Genomic DNA, 18,988 nt, shown 5'->3' on the forward strand with positions numbered 1-18,988 from the left:
GCAAAAAATCCGCCGGTGCCTCCCCAGGAGGCCGAAAAAATGCCGGCTGGGGGGCACAACGGCTGGAGATGCTCTTATAAGACAACATATATGGTTATGTGTTAGTAGAGAGATGATAATAAAGTTTTCAGTAAGCTGTTGGTTATCGAAAACTAACACATAACCAGCTCTATTAGACCATGTTTGGTTGTTCTTTAAATTTTTGAAAATTTGAAATTTCATATGGTACCAAATTTTCTTGGATATCACTGAAGTTTTCCGTAAGCTGTTGGTTATCGAAAATACCGATCCTCTTGCTAGCCGTCTCCTCCCAACCCTAGCCGCCTCCTCCTCCCAACCCTAGCCGCCTCCTCCTCCCAACCCTAGCTACCCCTCCTCCTCACCCCCTCCCCTCCTCCCTCCCTCGCCGCCGCCTGAAGCAGCCGCCGGGCAAGCCCGGGGCGCCAAGAATGGTGGCGGCGTGGCCTCGATTGCCCTGCTCCTGTGTGGGGAACCCCGGATCTGGAGCGGCGGCTTCATTGGCAAGGCACGGCCGGCTAACAGCCGTGCGGGTGGTGGATTCGGTGTCCCAGCCGCGCGGGCGGCAGGATCAGGTGGTCGTTGGCGGCCGGCGGCGGCTTCTGCGACAGTCGGTGTGCGCGATCTGGCGCCTCCCCCATGTTCGGCGTGTGGGCCATCTTGGTCGGGCCACGCTTCCTTCGGTCGCCGGTTCTGTACAGGAGGTGCTGCTGGTGGCGGAGATCTAGTTCGGGCGAAATCCCTAGCCGGCCATGACCGGCCACGCCGACGGTGACGCCTGAGGACGCCGTTTCCCTCCTTGTAGGCGTCGGTATGGACTGATCTCCCCACTTCACCTTCCCCTAGGTCTCTCGGGCGAAAGCCCTAACTCTGTTGGGCGGCGACGCCGCTCACGGCGCCATTCCCTTCTTGAAGGCATCGCTTTGGGAACCTTGGGGTTGGGTGGCGCTTGTGGGTGGTGGGCGACGGTGGTGGTGCGGCCCTTTCCTAGCATAGATTTACGTCCGTTGCTTGGAGATGGACTCGCGTAGGTGGAGGTCGCCGGTTGGCGTCGTGGTGGCGTGAACGGCGGAGGACCTGCCAAAGCTCTCGTAGGTGGAGGTCGTCGTTTGGCGTCGATGGCGGAGGACCTGCCGAGGTTGTCATCTCAATCTGCTCTGAAGATGGACTAGTGGAAGATGACGACGACGACACATGTGAGTGCATCAGACCGGTTTGAGCCCCGGACCCGGCAGATGACTCGGTCGGGGCCTCCGGCTTTAGATGTTAGGCTTAGGTGAGAGGTATGCGTATGTGGCCCAGCTTGCACCCCTTCATCATTTGGATAGGAGTAGCGGCAGATGATGCCAAGATGGCGGATTCATACATATTATTGTTATACTTTGTAATGTCCTCAAGAATAATCAATAAAATAACCGTATGCATCTCGGCCGGGGGTCATCCTCCTTTTCAAAAAAAACTAAGAACAGCACAGTTAGGTAGCTAGAAAGGATTTTGGAGCGCACAATCACATTGCATGGGGTCCAGATCACGTGGAGCTTTATGGAGCTTTATGGTCCAGATCTATCGCGCGTAACACTTGAGTCACTCAGCTGCCCAGTGCACACATGCTCCCGGCCCACCACCGTACGTGTACGTGAGCACGTCCACTTATTGCCGGACACCGCGCCGGATAAGGTTAGTTGTGGTCCGCAACCAAGCCAGAGGCAGCCAGCCTCTCTGCCGCTCGTTCGCTAGCCACCTCTCTCTACCTCTGAGCCGTTGCGTTGCAGCCTCAGCCTGCTCTCCTTCCTCCCTCCCCTACCAAACTCTCCGTCGTGCCGTGGTTAATCAGCGTACAGCAATGGCCGTGGCCTCCATGGTTCAGGCACCATCTCTGCTGGCAGTCCAGGCCCTCCGCGGACAGAGGAATGCTGCCAGCGCTAGGTGCTCACCGAGAGCGGCGGCTTTCAGAGTCCGGGCAGCCAAGCTTCCTGCCGGAGTAAGTCCCCGCATCCATGGCTACCTCCCTCGCTTCCTCCTTTTGTTGGAACTGAGAGACGGTTCTCCGGCCTCTGCGTCGACCATAAAATCTTTTGTGCTTGATTCATGTGTAGAGAGTCCAGAGATAATAAGCATGCCAAGGGGGCCATGCCCAGAATTAATCTTCTCCGTGTTTCTTTTTCTTTTTATTAGGTTCAGGTGCCAAGGGCGCAGCCCAAGCTGAGCGAGCCGTTCCTGGGGTTCACCAAGACCGCGGAGGTCTGGAACTCCAGGGCCTGCATGATGGGCCTCATCGGGACCTTCATCGTGGAGCTGGTAAGAACATCTATGTCAACCGTTCAATCGCGAAAGCACTGTCATAATACCAATTTCCTCCATTGTATACATGCATTTGTGATTATTGATGCGTTTTGGGGCTCTGTTTTTTTTTCTCTTCCAGATATTGAACAAAGGTGTTCTTGAGATAATCGGTTTCGAAGTGGGGAAAGGCCTCGATATTCCTTTGTAGTCTGCTCTCCCTCCTTGCCTATGGGATATTGATACTAAGAGCCACATGAAAAGGTTTGTAGCCACCAATGGCAATGCTATGCATCATAGTAAATATATAAACGAGCTCTAAGCATTTCATTATACTTGCTATTTTTCATTTTACACTCGTGTCACCGCTATGATAGGGAGAGTGATGTTCAACCCTCGACAATATTCTGCTGAGACGGGTGATACTCCCTCCGTTCCAAAATAGATGACCCAACTTTGTACTAACCTTAATACAAAGTTGGGTCATCTATTTTGGAACGGAGGGAGTAGTTCATATGGTTAATATGGAAGGTTGTTCATTGTTTTGAAAAGAAAAACGGAAGTTGTCCATGTTTTGAAAAGTATGTGTGACTTATAAATCGTAATGATGTGGTTCTGGTGCCATGATATTCTGAACTAGTATTTCTTCATATGAGTATAATGTTTGCCCCTCTCTTTTCGGCTCAGGCTTTTGGTTGAACTAGTTTTCTTTAATTTGGATGGCTAAGTCAGCTGCTAAGGGTAGGCGTGGATTGACGAGCTACTCAGCTCATTAAGGCTTGGCCCGTTAAGTTTGTACTCATTAAGGCTCGGTCCATTAAGCTCTTTAAGCTTAACTAGCAAAAAACTATGTTCGGTTTTGTTTAAGCCCAAGCTCATTAAACTCATGAGTGCTCGTTAACAGACTACAATGATTTACGGCCTACCAGATAAGAGTGCGGGTGTGATTTTTGTGAACGAAGATGGTGACTACAGGAGAGATGTGCTACATTGTTCCCTTCTACGAGCTAGGTTGGATCCATAAGATTAAATAGATGAGTTGAGGTGCGATGAAAAGGATGTCACGTAAGATAAAAATATGTGTTATGCTTTACTAGCGCGCTTAACAAGCTACTTGGCAAACTCATTATCTCATTCGTTAAGCACATTAAGTTTAACAAGCTAACATTTGTGATTGGCTTTGTTTATTAAGAGACGAGCGATGAGCTTAAAGAGATGACATATTGAGTGCTCATTAAGCTTGCAAGCCACAAGCTTTTTCTCTGCCCTAGCCAAGGGCATCCACAACATATGAAAAGCCCTATTCATAAGGAAACAAGTGTTTTATGTGAACTCTCAAGACAGTCAGAATTTCCTATTGTACACTTATTAACCAAAAAATGGTAGATAAGTTATATTCTTCGCGTGGTCGTGGTGGTGGATGTTAGTCTACATGGCATACAACGGTTGGAAATGACAATTTTCCTACCAAAGCAGAACAACCAGGAACATGCTTAGGGTATAGATCACAACTTTACAACTAGAAACACTGTCCTTGCCGCCAAGTAGAGTTGGAGTAGCGCATCATCCAACCGACTCATCTCCTTCAGTCGATTCCCTCGAGCAGCCGATTGTCGGTACCCTCGAGCTGGTCACCGAAGCGATACAAGTGCATCTCATCTAGAGGTATCCGCACTGCTGGTCACAACGTCGAGTGGCGGGTTGCTAGACCAGATCACACGACTAGGGCGTGTGGAGATGGCTAGATCTGCCGACTGGCTTGTTGCTAGACCCGATCGCACGACTAGGACGTGTGGAGTGTTGGGGAATGTAGTAATTTCAAAAAATTTCCTACGCACACGCAAGATCATGGTGATGGCATAGCAACGAGAGGGGAGAGTGTTCGTCCACGTACCCTCGTAGACCGTAAGCGGAACCGTTATGACAACACGGTTGATGTAGTCGTATGTCTTCACGATCCGACCGATCCAAGCACCGAACGTACGGCACCTCCGAGTTCAGCACACGTTCAGCTCGATGACAATCCCCGGGCTCCGATCCAGCAAAGCTTCGGGGATGAGTTCTGTCAGCACGACGGCGTGGTGACGATGATGATGTTCTACCGGCGCAGGGCTTCGCCTAAACTCCGCGACGATATGACCGAGGTGGAATATGGTGGAGGGGGGCACCGCACACGGCTAAGGAACGATCCGTAGATCAACTTGTGTTATCATGGGGTGCCCCTTGCCTCAGTATATAAAGGATGAAGGAGGAGGAGGCCGGCCAAGGCAATAGGTGCGGCCAGGATGTGGAGTCCTACTAGGACTCCAAGTCCTAGTAGGAGTCCACCAAGAGGGGAGGAAGGGAGAAGGAAGTGGAGGAGAAGGAAAGGTGGCCGGCCCCCTTTTCCCTAGTCCAATTCGGACTAGAGGGGAGGGGGGGCGCAGCAGCCCCTTGGCCCTTTCTCTTCTTCCCACTAAAGCCCATCAAGGCCCATTGCTTCTCCCGTAACTACCCGGTACTCCGAAAAATACCCGAATCACTCGGAACCTTTCCGAACTCCGAATATAGTCGTCCAATATATCGATCTTTATGTCTCGACCATTTCGAGACTCCTCGTCATATCCCCGATCTCATCCGGGACTCCGAACTCCTTCGGTACATCAAAACTCATAAACTCATAATATAACTGTCATCGTAACGTTAAGTGTGCGGACCCTACAGGTTCGAGAACTATGTAGACATGACCTAGAACTATTCTCGGTCAATAACCAATAGCGGAACCTGGATGCCCATATTGGTTCCTACATATTCTACGAAGATCTTTATCGGTCAAACCGCATAACAACATACGTTGTTCCCTTTGTCACCGGTATGTTACTTGCCCGAGATTCGATCGTCGGTATCCAATACCTAGTTCAATCTCGTTACCGGCAAGTCTCTTTACTCGTTCTGTAACACATCATCTTATAACTAACTCATTAGTTACAATGCTTGCAAGGCTTAGGTGATGAGTATTACCGAGAGGGCCTAGAGATACCTCTCCGACAATCGGAGTGACAAAACCTAATCTCGAAATACGCCAACTCAACATGTACCTTCGGAGACACCTGTAGTACTCCTTTATAATCACCCAGTTATGTTGTGACGTTTGGTAGCACCCAAAGTGTTCCTCCGGTAAACGGGAGTTGCATAATCTCATAGTTACAAGAACATGTATAAGTCATGAAGAAAGCAATAGCAACATACTAAACGATCAAGTGCTAGGCTAACGGAATGGGTCATGTCAATCACATCATTCTCCTAATGATGTGATCTCATTAATCAAATGACAACTCTTTTGTCCATGGCTAGGAAACATAACCATCTTTGATAAACGAGCTAGTCAAGTAGAGGCATACTAGTGACACTATGTTTGTCTATGTATTCACACATGTATTATGTTTCCGGTTAATACAATTCTAGCATGAATAATAAACATTTATCATGAAATAAGGAAATAAATAATAACTTTATTATTGCCTCTAGGGCATATTTCCTTCAGTCTCCCACTTGCACTAGAGTCAATAATCTAGTTCACATCGCCATGTGATTTAACACCAATATTCACATCTATATGTGATTAATACCCAATAGTTCACATCGTCATGTGACCAACACCCGAAGGGTTTACTAGAGTCAATAGTCTAGCTCACATCGCTATGTGATTAACACCCAAAGAGTACAAAGGTATGATCATGTTTTGTTCGTGAGAGAAATTTAGTCAACGGGTCTGTCGCATACAGAGCCGTATGTATTTTGTAAATATTCTATGTCTTCAATGCTCGGCATGGAGCTATTCTAGTTAATTGCACCCACTTTCAATATGTATCCAGATTGAGACTTAGAGTCATCTGGATCAGTGTAAAAGTTTGCACCGTTGTAACTTTTACAACGAACTCTTTTATCACCTCCATAATCGAGAAACATCTCCTTAGTCCTCACTAAGGATCTTCTTGACCCATGTCCAGTGATCTACTTATTAGATCAAAATTGTATTCCTTTACCAAACACAGAGCAAGTTATACGATAGGTCTGGTTCACAGCATAGCATACTTTATAGAACCTATGACTGAGGCATAGGGAATGACTTTTCATTCTCTTTCTATTTTCTGCAATGGTCGGGTCTTGAGTCTTACTCAACTTCACACCTTGTAACACAGGCAAGAACTCTTTCTTTGACTGTTCCATTTTGAACTATTTCAAAAATTTATCAAGGTATGTACTCATTGAAAAATCTTATCAATCGTCTTGATCTATCTATATAGATCTTGATGCTCAATGTGTAAGCAGCTTCACCGAGGTCTTGCTTTGAAAAACTCTTATTCAAGTATCCTTTCATGCTATCCAGAATTTCCATATCATTTCCAATTAACAATATGTCATCCACATATAATATTAGAAATGCTACAGAGCTCCCACTCACTTTCTTGTAAATACAGGCTTCTTCAAAAGTCTGTATAAAACCATATGCTTTGATCAACTCATCAAAGCGTATATTCCAACTTCGAGATGCTTGCACCAGTCCATTGATGGATTGCTGGAGCTTGCACACTTTGTTAGCATCTTCAGGATTGACAAAAACTTTCTGGTTGCATCATATACAACTCTTCTTTAATAAATCCATTAAGGAATGCAGTTTTGACATCCATTTGCCAGATTTCATAAAATGTGGCAATTGCTAACATGATTCAGACAGACTTAAGCTTCGATACGAGTGAGAAAATCTCATCGTATTCAACACTTTGAACTTGTTGAAAACATTTCGCAACAAGTCGAGCTTAGTAGATAGTAACACTACTATCAATGTCCGTCTTCCTCTTGAAGATCCATTTATTTAACATGGCTTGCTGATCATCGAGCAAGTCAATCAAAGTCCATACTTTGTTTTCATACATGGATCTTATCTCAGATCTCATGGCCTCAAGCCATTTTGCGGAATCTGAGCTCACCATCGCTTCTTCATAGTTCGTAGGTTCGTCATGGTCTAGTAACATAACTTTCAGAACAGGATTACCGTACCACTCTGGTGCGGATCTTACTCTGTAAGACCTACGAGGTTCTGTAGTAACTTAATCTGAAGTTTCATGATCATCATCATTAACTTCCTCACTAATTGGTGTAGTAGTCATAGGAACAGATTTCTGTGATGAACTAATTTCCAATAAGGGAGCAGGTACAGTTACCTCATCAAGTTCTACTTTCCTCCCACTCACTTCTTTCGAGAGAAACTTCTTCTCTAGAAAGGATCCATTCTTGGCAACGAATGTTTTGCCTTTGGATTTGTGATAGAAGGAGTACCCAACAGTTTCCTTTGGGTATTCTATGAAGACGCACTTCTCCGATTTGGGTTCGAGCTTATCAGGTTGAAACTTTTTCATATAAGCATCGCAACTCCAAACTTTAAGACACGATAACTTTGGTTTCTTGCCAAACCACAGCTCATAAGGCGTGGTCTCAACAGATTTTGATGGTGCCCAATTTAAAGTGAATGCAGCTGTCTCTAATGCATAACCCCAAAACGATAGTGGTAAACTGATAAGAGATATCATAGATCGCACCATATCTAGTAAAGTACAATTACGACTTTTGGACACACCATTACATTGTGGTGTTCCAGGTGGCGTGAGTTTGTGAAACTATTCCACATTGTTTTAATTGAAGACCAAACTCGTAACTCAAATATTCATCTCCACGATCAGATCGCAGAAACTTTATTTTCTTGTTACGATGATTTTCCACTTCACTCTGAAATTCTTTGAACCTTTCAACTATTTCAGACTTATGTTTCATCAAGTAGATATACCCATATCTGCTCAAATCATCTTGTGAAGGTCAGAAAATAACGATACTTTCCACGAGAATCAACACTCATTGGATCGCATACATTGGTATGTATTATTTCCAATAAGTCAATAGCTTGTTCCATTATTCCGGAGAACGGAGTTTTAGTCATCTTGCCCAAAAGGCACGGTTCGCAAGCATCAAATGATTCATAACCGAGTGATTCCAAAAATCCATCTTTATGGAGTTTCTTCATGCGCTTTACACCAATATGACCCAAACGGTAGTGCCACAAATAAGTTGCACTATCATTATTAACTTTGCATCTTTTGGCATCAATATTATGAATATGTGTATCACTACGATCGAGATCCAACGAATCATTTTCATTGGGTGTGTAACCATATAAGGTTTTATTCATGTAAACAGAACAACAATTTATTCTCTTACTTAAATGAATAACCGTATTGCAATAAACATGATCAAATCATATTCATGCTCAACGCAAACACCAAATAACACTTATTTAGTTTCAACACTAATCCCGAAAGTATAGGGAGTGTGCGATGATGATCATATCAATCTTGGAACCACTTCCAACAACCATCGTCACTTCACCCTCAACTAGTTTCTGTTTATTCTGTAACTCCTGTTTCGAGTTACTAATCTTAGCAACCGAACAAGTATCAAATACTCAGGGGTTACTATAAACACTAGTTAGGTACACATCAATAACATGTATATCAGATATACTTATGTTCACTTTGCCATCCTTCTTATCCGCCAAATACTTGGGGTAGTTCCACTTCCAGTGACCAGTCCCTTTGTAGTAGAATCACTTAGTCTTAGGCTTAGGGCCATACTTGGGCTTCTTCACTTGAGCAGCAACTTGCTTGCTGTTCTTCTTGAAGTTCTCCTTCTTCCCTTTGCCCTTTTTCTTGAAACTAGTGATCTTGTCCACCATCAACACTTTGATGTTTTTCTTTGATTTCTACCTTCGCCGATTTTTGCATCGTGAAGAGCTTGGGAATTGTTTTCATCATCCCTTGCATATTATAGTTCATCACGAAGTTCTACTAACTTGGTGGTGGTGACTATAGAATTCTGTCAATCACTATCTTATCTGGAAGATTAACTCCCACTTGATTCTAGCGATTGTAGTACCCAGACAATCTGAGCACATGCTCACTAGTTGAGCGATTCTCCTCCATCTTTTAGCTATAGAACTTGTTGGAGACTTCATATCTCTCAACTCGGGTATTTGCTTTGAAATATTAACTTCAACTCCTGGAACATCTCATATGGTCCATGACGTTCAAAACGTCTTTGAAGTCCCGATTCTAAGCTGTTAAGTATGGTGCACTAAACTATCAAGTAGTCATCATATTGAGCTAGCCAAACGTTCATAACGTCTGCATCTGCTCCTGCAATAGGTTTGTCACCTAGCGGTGCATCAAGGACATAATTCTTCTGCGCGGCAATGAGGATAAACCTCAGATCACGGATCCAATCCGCATCATTGCTACTAACATTTTTCAACGCAATTTTCTCTAGGAACATATCAAAATAAACATATGAAAGCAACAACGCAAGCTATTGATCTACAACATAATTTGCAAAATACTACCAGGACTAAGTTCATGATAAATTTAAGTTCAATTAATCATATTACTTAAGAACTCCCACTTAGAAAGACATCCCTCTAATCCTCTAAGTGATCACGTGATCCAAAACAACTAAACCATAACCGATCATCACGTGAAATGGAGTAGCTTTCAATGGTGAACATCATTAGGTTGATCATATCTACTATATGATTCACGCTCGACCTTTCGGTCTCCGTGTTCCGAGGCCATATCTGCATATGCTAGGCTCGTCAAGTTTAACCTGAGTATTCTGCGTGTGCAAAACTGGCTTGCACCCGTTGTAGATGGACGTAGAGCTTATCACACCCGATCATCACGTGGTGTCTGGGCACGACGAACTTTGGCAACGGTGCATACTCAGGGAGAACACTTCTTGATAATTTTTAGTGAGAGATCATCTTAAAATGCTACCATCAATCAAAGAAAGATAAGATGCATAAAGGATAAACATCACATGCAATCAATATAAGTGATATGATATGGCCATCATCATCTTGTGCTTGTGATCTCCATCTCCGAAGCACCGTCGTGATCACCATCGTCACCGGCGCGACACCGTGATTTCCATCGTAGCATCGTTGTCGTTTACGCCATCTATTGCTTCTACGACTATCGCTACCGCTTAGTGATAAAGTAAAGCAATTACAGGGCGTTTGCATTTCATACAATAAAGCGACAACCATATGGCTCCTGCCAATTGCCGATAACTTCGGTTACAAAACATGATCATCTCATACAATAAAATATAGCATCACGTCTTGACCATATCACATCACAACATGCCCTGCAAAAACAAGTTAGACGTCCTCTACTTTGTTGTTGCAAGTTTTACGTGGCTGCTACGGGCTTAGCAAGAACCGTTCTTACCTACGCATCAAAACCACAATGATAGTTCGTCAAGTTAGTGCTGTTTTAACCTTCACAAGGACCGGGCGTAGCCACACTCGATTCAGCTAAAGTGAGAGAGACAGACACCCGCCAGCCACCTTTAAGCACGAGTGCTCGCAACGTTGAAACCAGTCTCGCGTAAGCGTACGCGTAATGTCGGTCCGGGCCGCTTCATCTCACAATACCGCCGAACCAAAGTATGACATGCTGGTAAGCAGTATGACTTGTATCGCCCACAACTCACTTGTGTTCTACTCGTGCATATAACATCAATGCATAAAATCAGGCTTAGATGCCACTATTGGGGAACGTAGTAATTTCAAAAAAATTCCTACGCACACGCAAGATCATGGTGATGGCATAGCAACGAGAGGGGAGAGTGTTCGTCCACGTACCCTCGTAGAGCGTAAGTGGAAGAATTATGACAACACGGTTGATGTAGTCGTACGTCTTCACGATCCGACCGATCCAAGCACCGAACGTACGGCACCTCCGAGTTCAGCACACGTTCAGCTCGATGACGATCCCCGGGCTCCGATCCAGCAAAGCTTTGGGGATGAGTTCTGTCAGCACGACGGCGTGGTGACGATGATGATGTTCTACCGGCGCAGGGCTTCGCCTAAACTCCGCGACGATATGGCCGAGGTGGAATATGGTGGAGGGGGGCACCGCACACGGCTAAGGAACGATCCATAGATCAACTTGTGTTATCATGGGGTGCCCCTTGCCTCAGTATATAAAGGATGAAGGAGGAGGAGGCCGGCCAAGGCAATAGGTGCGGCCAGGATGTGGAGTCCTACTAGGACTCCAAGTCCTAGTAGGAGTCCACCAAGAGGGGAGGAAGGGAGAAGGAAGTGGAGGAGAAGGAAAGGTGGCCGGCCCCCTTTTCCCTAGTCCAATTCGGACTAGAGGGGGGGGGGCGCAGCAGCCCCTTGGCCCTTTCTCTTCTTCCCACTAAAGCCCATCAAGGCCCATTGCTTCTCCGGTAACTATCCGGTACTCCGAAAAATACCCGAATCACTCGGAACCTTTCCGAACTCCGAATATAGTCGTCCAATATATCGATCTTTATGTCTCGACCATTTCGAGACTCCTCGTCATGTCCCCGATCTCATCCGGGACTCCGAACTCCTTCGGTACATCAAAACTCATAAACTCATAATATAAGTGTCATCCTAACGTTAAGCGTGCGGACCCTACGGGTTCGAGAACTATGTAGACATGACCTAAAACTATTCTCGGTCAATAACCAATAGCGGAACCTGGATGCCCATATTGGTTCCTACATATTCTACGAAGATCTTTATCGGTCAAACCGCATAACAACATACGTTGTTCCCTTTGTCATCGGTATGTTACTTGCCCGAGATTCGATCGTCGGTATCCAATACCTAGTTCAATCTCATTACCGGCAAGTCCCTTTACTCGTTCTGTAACACATCATCTTATAACTAACTCATTAGTTACAATGCTTGCAAGGCTTAGGTGATGAGTATTACCGAGAGGGCCCAGAGATACCTCTCCGACAATCGGAGTGACAAAACCTAATCTCGAAATACGCCAACTCAACATGTACCTTCGGAGACACCTGTAGTACTCCTTTATAATCACCCAGTTATGTTGTGACGTTTGGTAGCACCCAAAGTGTTCCTCCGATAAACGGGAGTTGCATAATCTCATAGTTACAGGAACATGTATAAGTCATGAAGAAAGCAATAGCAACATACTAAACGATCAAGTGCTAGGCTAACAGAATGGGTCATGTCAATCACATCATTCTCCTAATGATGTGATCTCATTAATCAAATGACAACTCTTTTGTCCATGGCTAGGAAACATAACCATCTTTGATAAACGAGCTAGTCAAGTAGAGGCATACTAGTGACACTATGTTTGTCTATGTATTCACACATATATTATGTTTCCGGTTAATACAATTCTAGCATGAATAATAAACATTTATCATGAAATAAGGAAATAAATAATAACTTTATTATTGCCTCTAGGGCATATTTCCTTCATGAAGGTGGCTAGATCTTTTGATATTCAATCACGCAACTCGCGTAAAATGCCTCAACTTATGTAGTTGCCCCATTGCGGCTTCGTACACACATAGTCTTGAGTCGAATGTGATCCGACTTGGTCAGTCGGTAGCGGCTCTTAGTAGAACATGCCCACTTCCAAGTATACGCTAAAACCGACCTACCAAACATATACAATGTGTCACATTCTGGTTCTTTTCGTCTCATGATATATATTGTCGGGATCAAGCTGAATCGGCCATGCTTGTGCCAGATCGACCTCTTTTCTCGACCTTTCATGCGGACTCCCAAAATCGAATTAATGATTAACCCAAGTTGTAGGGCTCTGCTTTGTTCGAGTCAGATCACACGAGCATGTCCAGAGAATATCAATCATGTCTCACGACAAGAATCCGGATTAGCCCATAATCTATCTTTATAACTATTCAATTATGAAGTAGCGTTTGATAGATCCTAAACCAGTTGGTCGCTACCCCGAGTCCAAATGTTGTTTTCACGTCTATTTTTCTGTTCATTTTGTATTTATTCTATTATTTTAAATCCACAAACAAAATTTTCAAATTTCATTACTATTTTATAATATTTCTTTTGCATTTTAATACATGATTTTTTATTTTCAAGTTCAAATTAACAAAATGAAATATTCTAAACTAATGAACTCGTTTTAAAATTCATGACGATTTTTTCATTCAGAAATAATTTTGAAATTTGTGAAAAACATGTAAAATATTTTTCAAATAATAATTGATACATTTTTTGGATGATATTAACAATTTTTTAAACTACAGTAAATATTTTTTTACATTGTGTTAACATTTGAAAAATACATTATTAATTTTTTTTAAATGTTTATTTTTTCATACACGTTGTACATTTTTCGAATACAACAGCAACAATTATCCATAAACATATTACAATCATTAAATACTTTATTTACATTTTTTCAAATAAATGATTAATTTTATTTTTTAAATACAGGTCGTGACGTCTACATTTTTTCCTACATATTATACAATTTTTATACATCTAAAAGAGCTATTTTATATATGTTTAGCCCTTTTTAATGTATGTTAAACATTTTTCCAAAAACATGTTTTTGAACATGTTTTGAATATATAATAAATATTTTTGAATACATGTTGAAACATTTTTATAGATGCTATCAATTTTTCTTAAAAGGGCACAAACAAAGGAAATATGCCCTAGAGGCAATAATAAAGTTATTATTTATTTCCTTATATCATGATAAATTTTTATTATTCATGCTAGAATTTTATTAACCGAAAACATGATACATGTGTGAATATATAGACAAACTTAATGTCACTAGTATGCCTCTACTTGACTAGCTCATTAATCAAAGATGGTTATGTTTCCTAACCATAGACATGAGTTGTCATTTGATTAACGGGATCACATCATTAGGAGAATGATGTGATTGACTTGACCCATTCCGTTAGCTTAGCAGTTTATCGTTTAGTATGTTGCTATTGCTTTCTTCATGACTTATACATGTTCCTACAACTATGAGATTATGCAACTCTCGTTTATCGGAGGAACACTTTGTGTGCTACCAAACGTCACAACGTAACTGGGTGATTACTTATTATAAAGGAGCTCTACAGGTGTCTCCAAAGGTACATGTTGAGTTGGCATATTTCGAGATCAGGTTTTGTCACTCCGATTGTCGGAGAGGTATCTCTGGGCCCTCTCGGTAATGCACATCACTATAAGCCTTCCAAGCAATGTAGCTAATGAGTTAGTTACAGAATGATGCATTACATAACGAGTAAAGAGACTTGCCGGTAACGAGATTGAACTAGGTATTGAGATACCGACGATCGAATCTTGGGCAAGTAACATACCGATGACAAAGGGAACAACGTATGTTGTTATGCGGTTTGACCGATAAAGATCTTCATAGAATATGTAGGAGCCAATATGAGCATCCAGGTTCCGCTATTGGTTATTGACCGGAAACGTGTCTCGGTCATGTCTACATAGTTCTTGAACCCGTAGGGTCCGCACGCTTAAAGTTTCGATGACAGTTATATTATGAGTTTATGAGTTTTGATGTACCGAAGGTTGTTCGGAGTCCCGGATGTGATCACGGACATGATGAGGAGTCTCGAAATGGTTGAGACATGAAGATTGATATATTGGAAGCCTATATTTGGATATCGGAAGTGTTCCGGGTGAAATCGGGATTTTACCAGAGTACCGAGGGGTTACCGGAACCCCCGGGGGCTTAATGGGCCATAGTGGGCCTTAGTGGAGAAGACGAGAGGCGGCCAGGGCTGGGCCGCGTGCCCCTCCCCCTAGTCTGAATAGGACAAGGAGAGGGGGGCGGAGCCCCCCCTTTCCTTCCTCTCTCTCCCTCCTCTTTCCCCCTTCGCCAAGTCCAACAAGGAAAGGAGGGAGTCCTACTCCCGGTGGGAGTAGGACTCCCCATGGCGCACCTCCTCCCTGGCCGGCCGCCCCCTCCTCCCTTGCTCCTTTATATACGGGGGCAGGGGGGCCTCTAGAGACACAACAACAGATCATTGATCTCTTAGCCGTGTGCGGTGCCCCCCTCCACCATAGTCCTCCTCGATAATATTGTAGCGGTGCTTAGGCAAAGCCCTGCGATGGTAAAACATCAACATCGTCGTGCTGATGGAACTCTCCCTCGACACTCGGCTGGATCGGAGTTCGAGGGACATCATCGAGCTAAACGTGTGCTAGAACTCGGAAGTGTCGTGCTTTCGGTGCTTGATCGGTCGGGCCGTGAAGACGTACGACTACGTCAACCGCATTGTTCTAACGCTTCCGCTTTCAGTCTACGAGGGTATGTGGACAATACTCTCCCCTCTTGTTGCTATGCATCACCATGATCTTGCGTGTGCGTAGGAATTTTTTTGAAATTACTATGTTCCCCAACAACCATGAGCATACTGCTTTCTACTAGGCAGGATACTGACTTCTGGAGTTGGCATTTTGAGAGAAACGAACATTTCTCTGTGAAGTCATCATATCGTATGCTTGCAAGCACCAAACGGAGGCGTGAAGCATGGCTCAAGGGCCGCACGAGCGCTTCCAATAGAGCAGGAGAAGATGGATGATGGAAGAAGCTTTGGCATGTTAATGTCTCGGGAAAGATTCGGAATTTCCTTTGGAGGTTAGCAAAACAATCAATCCCTACCGAAGATGTCCGCAAACGCAGGAAAATGTCCCACTCTGATAATTGTCAGCTATGTGGCGCTAGAGACTCTTGGCGACATTCTTTGCTTGAGTGCTCGTCTTCGAGATGTATATGGGCTTTGACCGATGGGGATCTTGCTGAACACCTCATTGCCACTACAAAACCATCGGCGAAGCAGTGGTTGTTTGTGATGATTGAGGCACTCCCACACAATAAATTTGTGCTGTTGACAGTTACTCTTTGGGCTACATGGATAGCCAGGCGAAAGGCGATCCACGAATCAAACTTCCAGAGTCCACATGCCACTTATATCTTTGTGCAGCGGTTCATATCAGAGTTGGAGGCAATCAAAAAGGTTCCGAATAGCACTGTTTGTGTGGCGCCGGCTAGGTACCCCCAGAGGTGGAAACCTCCAGTAGCAGGTATGGTCAAAATCAATGTCGATAGAGGGCTATCCCGTGATGGCGCCACTGGTGCTTCTTCCGCTGTTTGCAGGGATGACGAAGGACGGTTCCTAGGATCCTCGTCAATGGTGTTTCCTGGAGTTATAGACCCTGCCTGTTTGGATGCCTTAGCATGTCGAGAAGCTCAAGCACTAGCCTTGGATTTGAATCTAGGCAAAGTCATTATTTCATGCGCCAGCAAAGGAGTAGTGGACGACATAAAAAATGATGCTCGTGGCATGAACGACACTATCATCCGTGAAATCAGGGAGAACAAATTGCTTTTTCAGGCTTGTAATATTGGTAGAGACACGAACAAAGAAGCTCATAGTTTGGTAAAATTTTCAGTTTCGCTTAGTACGGGTCGCCATTTATGGCTAGGGTACCCGCATGATCCCATTTGTATTCCTTTGAACATCCCCTTTGATCAGTAAAGCTGTTTCTTACCGTTAAAAAAACTACATTTTTTGTTTTATAGTATATTTTTTTGATTAACATATTTTTATACTACACACACACACACACACACACACACACACACACACACACACACACACACACACACAATAAACATTTTAAAAATGTTTAAAAAGTATTTAAAAATGATGAACAAGTGTTGAAAACATGTTGAACAATTATTTGGAACTTTTTTGATCATGTATTTGAAATATGTTAATCAAGCATTCGGAAAATGTTGAATGTGTATAAAACCTTGGTGATCATGTATTACCAAAATGATGATTTTTCTGATCACGTATATAAAAATATTAATCAATTATTTGAAAAAACATGTTGAACAAGTAGTGTTAAAATGTTAATCAAGCATTTGTAAAATGTTAAGTGTGTTTAGAAAAAATGTTAGCCATGTGTTAGAAAATGTAAATATTGCTTTTAAAAATGGATAATGAAGCATTTCAAAATGTTAAATGTGCATAGAACAAATGTTGACCATGTATTAGAGGAATTTTTATTTGTATTTGAAAAATGTTTATCAAGCCTTTTGAAAAAGTCTAAAATATGCAAAGAAAAATTGTTGACCGTGCATTAAATAATCTTAATCGTGTATTTGAAAAATCTTAATCAAGCATTTAAAAAAAGCAAAAAAATGTGTCTAAAAAGATGTTAACCGTGTATCCAAAATGTTTTAGACTTTTATTTGTTACAATGTTAAACATGTATTAAAAAGTGTTTTGACATATACAAGAAATGTAGAATGACAAAAAAACAAAAACCAAAAGAACTAAAGTAAAAAGAATACGAGCTAGGAAAACAGAAAAAGAAATGAAGGAAAACTAGCAAAACCAAGAAAAAACGAAATGCCAGCGGAAATCCTCCTTTTTTTCCCTTTAGGTAGTTCCTGTCCTATATATCTAACACGAACTTAGCTATGGTGTACTGGCTATAAGTATGATGAAGGAACAAGTATCCTGGGTTTGACATGTTTTTTTTGCCATCTCTAAATTACATGCAAGATTTAAGATAAGACTACCTTATCGACCATTGTACATGCCCTAACCATTCCACTAACTTGTGGTTAGAGGTAGGATCGCAGCCAACTAGAGACAACCGGAACTGGCCCTCTAAAGTGGGATTATTAGTTTTAATATTTCAATTTTTATGGATTGTATGTATTAGTTAAGTATTATGTATATGTGATGATTTATATATATCTGCAGTGAATTACCGTGATAAATATATATAGCACAACAATCGTATATAGGCTAACGCTATTCTAAGCGTGAGTGTAGAATAGCTTATTCTACACCCCCTAGTAAAGCTATATATAAAATCTAGTAAAACGATGTATAAAATGTAGTAATTAAAAATGTATTTTTTACTACCTAAGTTTGTAATTTACTTAATTTTTACGAAAATCACTATATTTTACATATTGTGTTACTATATTTTGTACGTATCGTTACTGGATATAGAATAAGCTATTCTACACTCACGCTTAGTTTAGCGTTACACGAATTTCATCTTTCTATCTATTTCATACACATTTCTAGCTAGCTATGTTAATTACCATCCATATTTACATAATGGAAAGCATAAACACGCTGAAATAGAACAATTTATAAAACAAATGGCATACAAACAACACAGCAATATTACGATTGTTGTGCGTCCATGACCACCACCCTTGCCTACGAAAGCTCTTGGCTTTGCCTGAATTCGTGCAGGCGTTTGTTCATGCGAGCGATACGGTCACAGTACAGCTGAAGTGCGATCTTGAGCTTCAAGCTGGCTATTTCATCGGAGATCACTACCTTGACATGCAACGGCGATGTTCGTCTACTACGCCTAAGTGGACACTTGCTGGACCAAGGAGGCGCTCGAGCCTAGCGACCAGTCCGTTGGCATCAAGCGGTCCGCGGACAAGGCGAACGGCATAACCCATGCGAACGGCGCGGCCAGCGTCCGGTTCAAGCACAGTGCAGCTGGCCTATGGTGCAAGTATGGCGCACATGGCTGCTGCCCATTCCCGGTGAGGAATCGGGCTACTGACGAGCTGGGGAACCAGCTGCAACGACGTTCGATCCAGTGAGACAACAAACAAGCGATGATGGATCTGTTCTTGCTGCGCGCCTCTCGCTCTCGCGTCAGCCAGCCTTCTCCATTCTTCTTGCTTTTTTCTCATTCTTTTGTTTCATTTATTTTCTTCTCTGATTTGTTCATACATTTTCA

General features: G+C 42.9%; 1 protein-coding gene across 1 annotated transcript; it reads left to right on the forward strand.

The window, feature by feature from the left end:
- Window positions 1-1,728: 1,728 nt before the first annotated feature.
- On the forward strand, window positions 1,729-2,652 carry LOC119325221 (light-harvesting complex-like protein OHP1, chloroplastic). Its single transcript, XM_037598970.1, has 3 exons — window positions 1,729-1,999; window positions 2,194-2,316; window positions 2,441-2,652. The coding sequence occupies exons 1-3, from the start codon at window positions 1,862-1,864 to the stop codon at window positions 2,507-2,509; spliced, it is 330 nt and encodes a 109-aa protein (XP_037454867.1). The 5' UTR covers window positions 1,729-1,861; the 3' UTR covers window positions 2,510-2,652.
- Window positions 2,653-18,988: the final 16,336 nt, after the last annotated feature.

Source organism: Triticum dicoccoides, chromosome 6B, assembly GCF_002162155.2.
Source record: "Triticum dicoccoides isolate Atlit2015 ecotype Zavitan chromosome 6B, WEW_v2.0, whole genome shotgun sequence".
NCBI lineage: Eukaryota > Viridiplantae > Streptophyta > Magnoliopsida > Poales > Poaceae > Triticum > Triticum dicoccoides.

Coding starts and splice junctions, on each gene's coding strand:
- LOC119325221 (XM_037598970.1), top strand. CDS start 1,862: ATGGCCGTGGCCTCCATGGTTCAGGCACCATCTCTGCTGGCAGTCCAG. Junction 2,000..2,193: donor CAGCCAAGCTTCCTGCCGGA/GTAAGTCCCCGC, acceptor TCTTTTTATTAG/GTTCAGGTGCCAAGGGCGCA. Junction 2,317..2,440: donor GGACCTTCATCGTGGAGCTG/GTAAGAACATCT, acceptor TTTCTCTTCCAG/ATATTGAACAAAGGTGTTCT.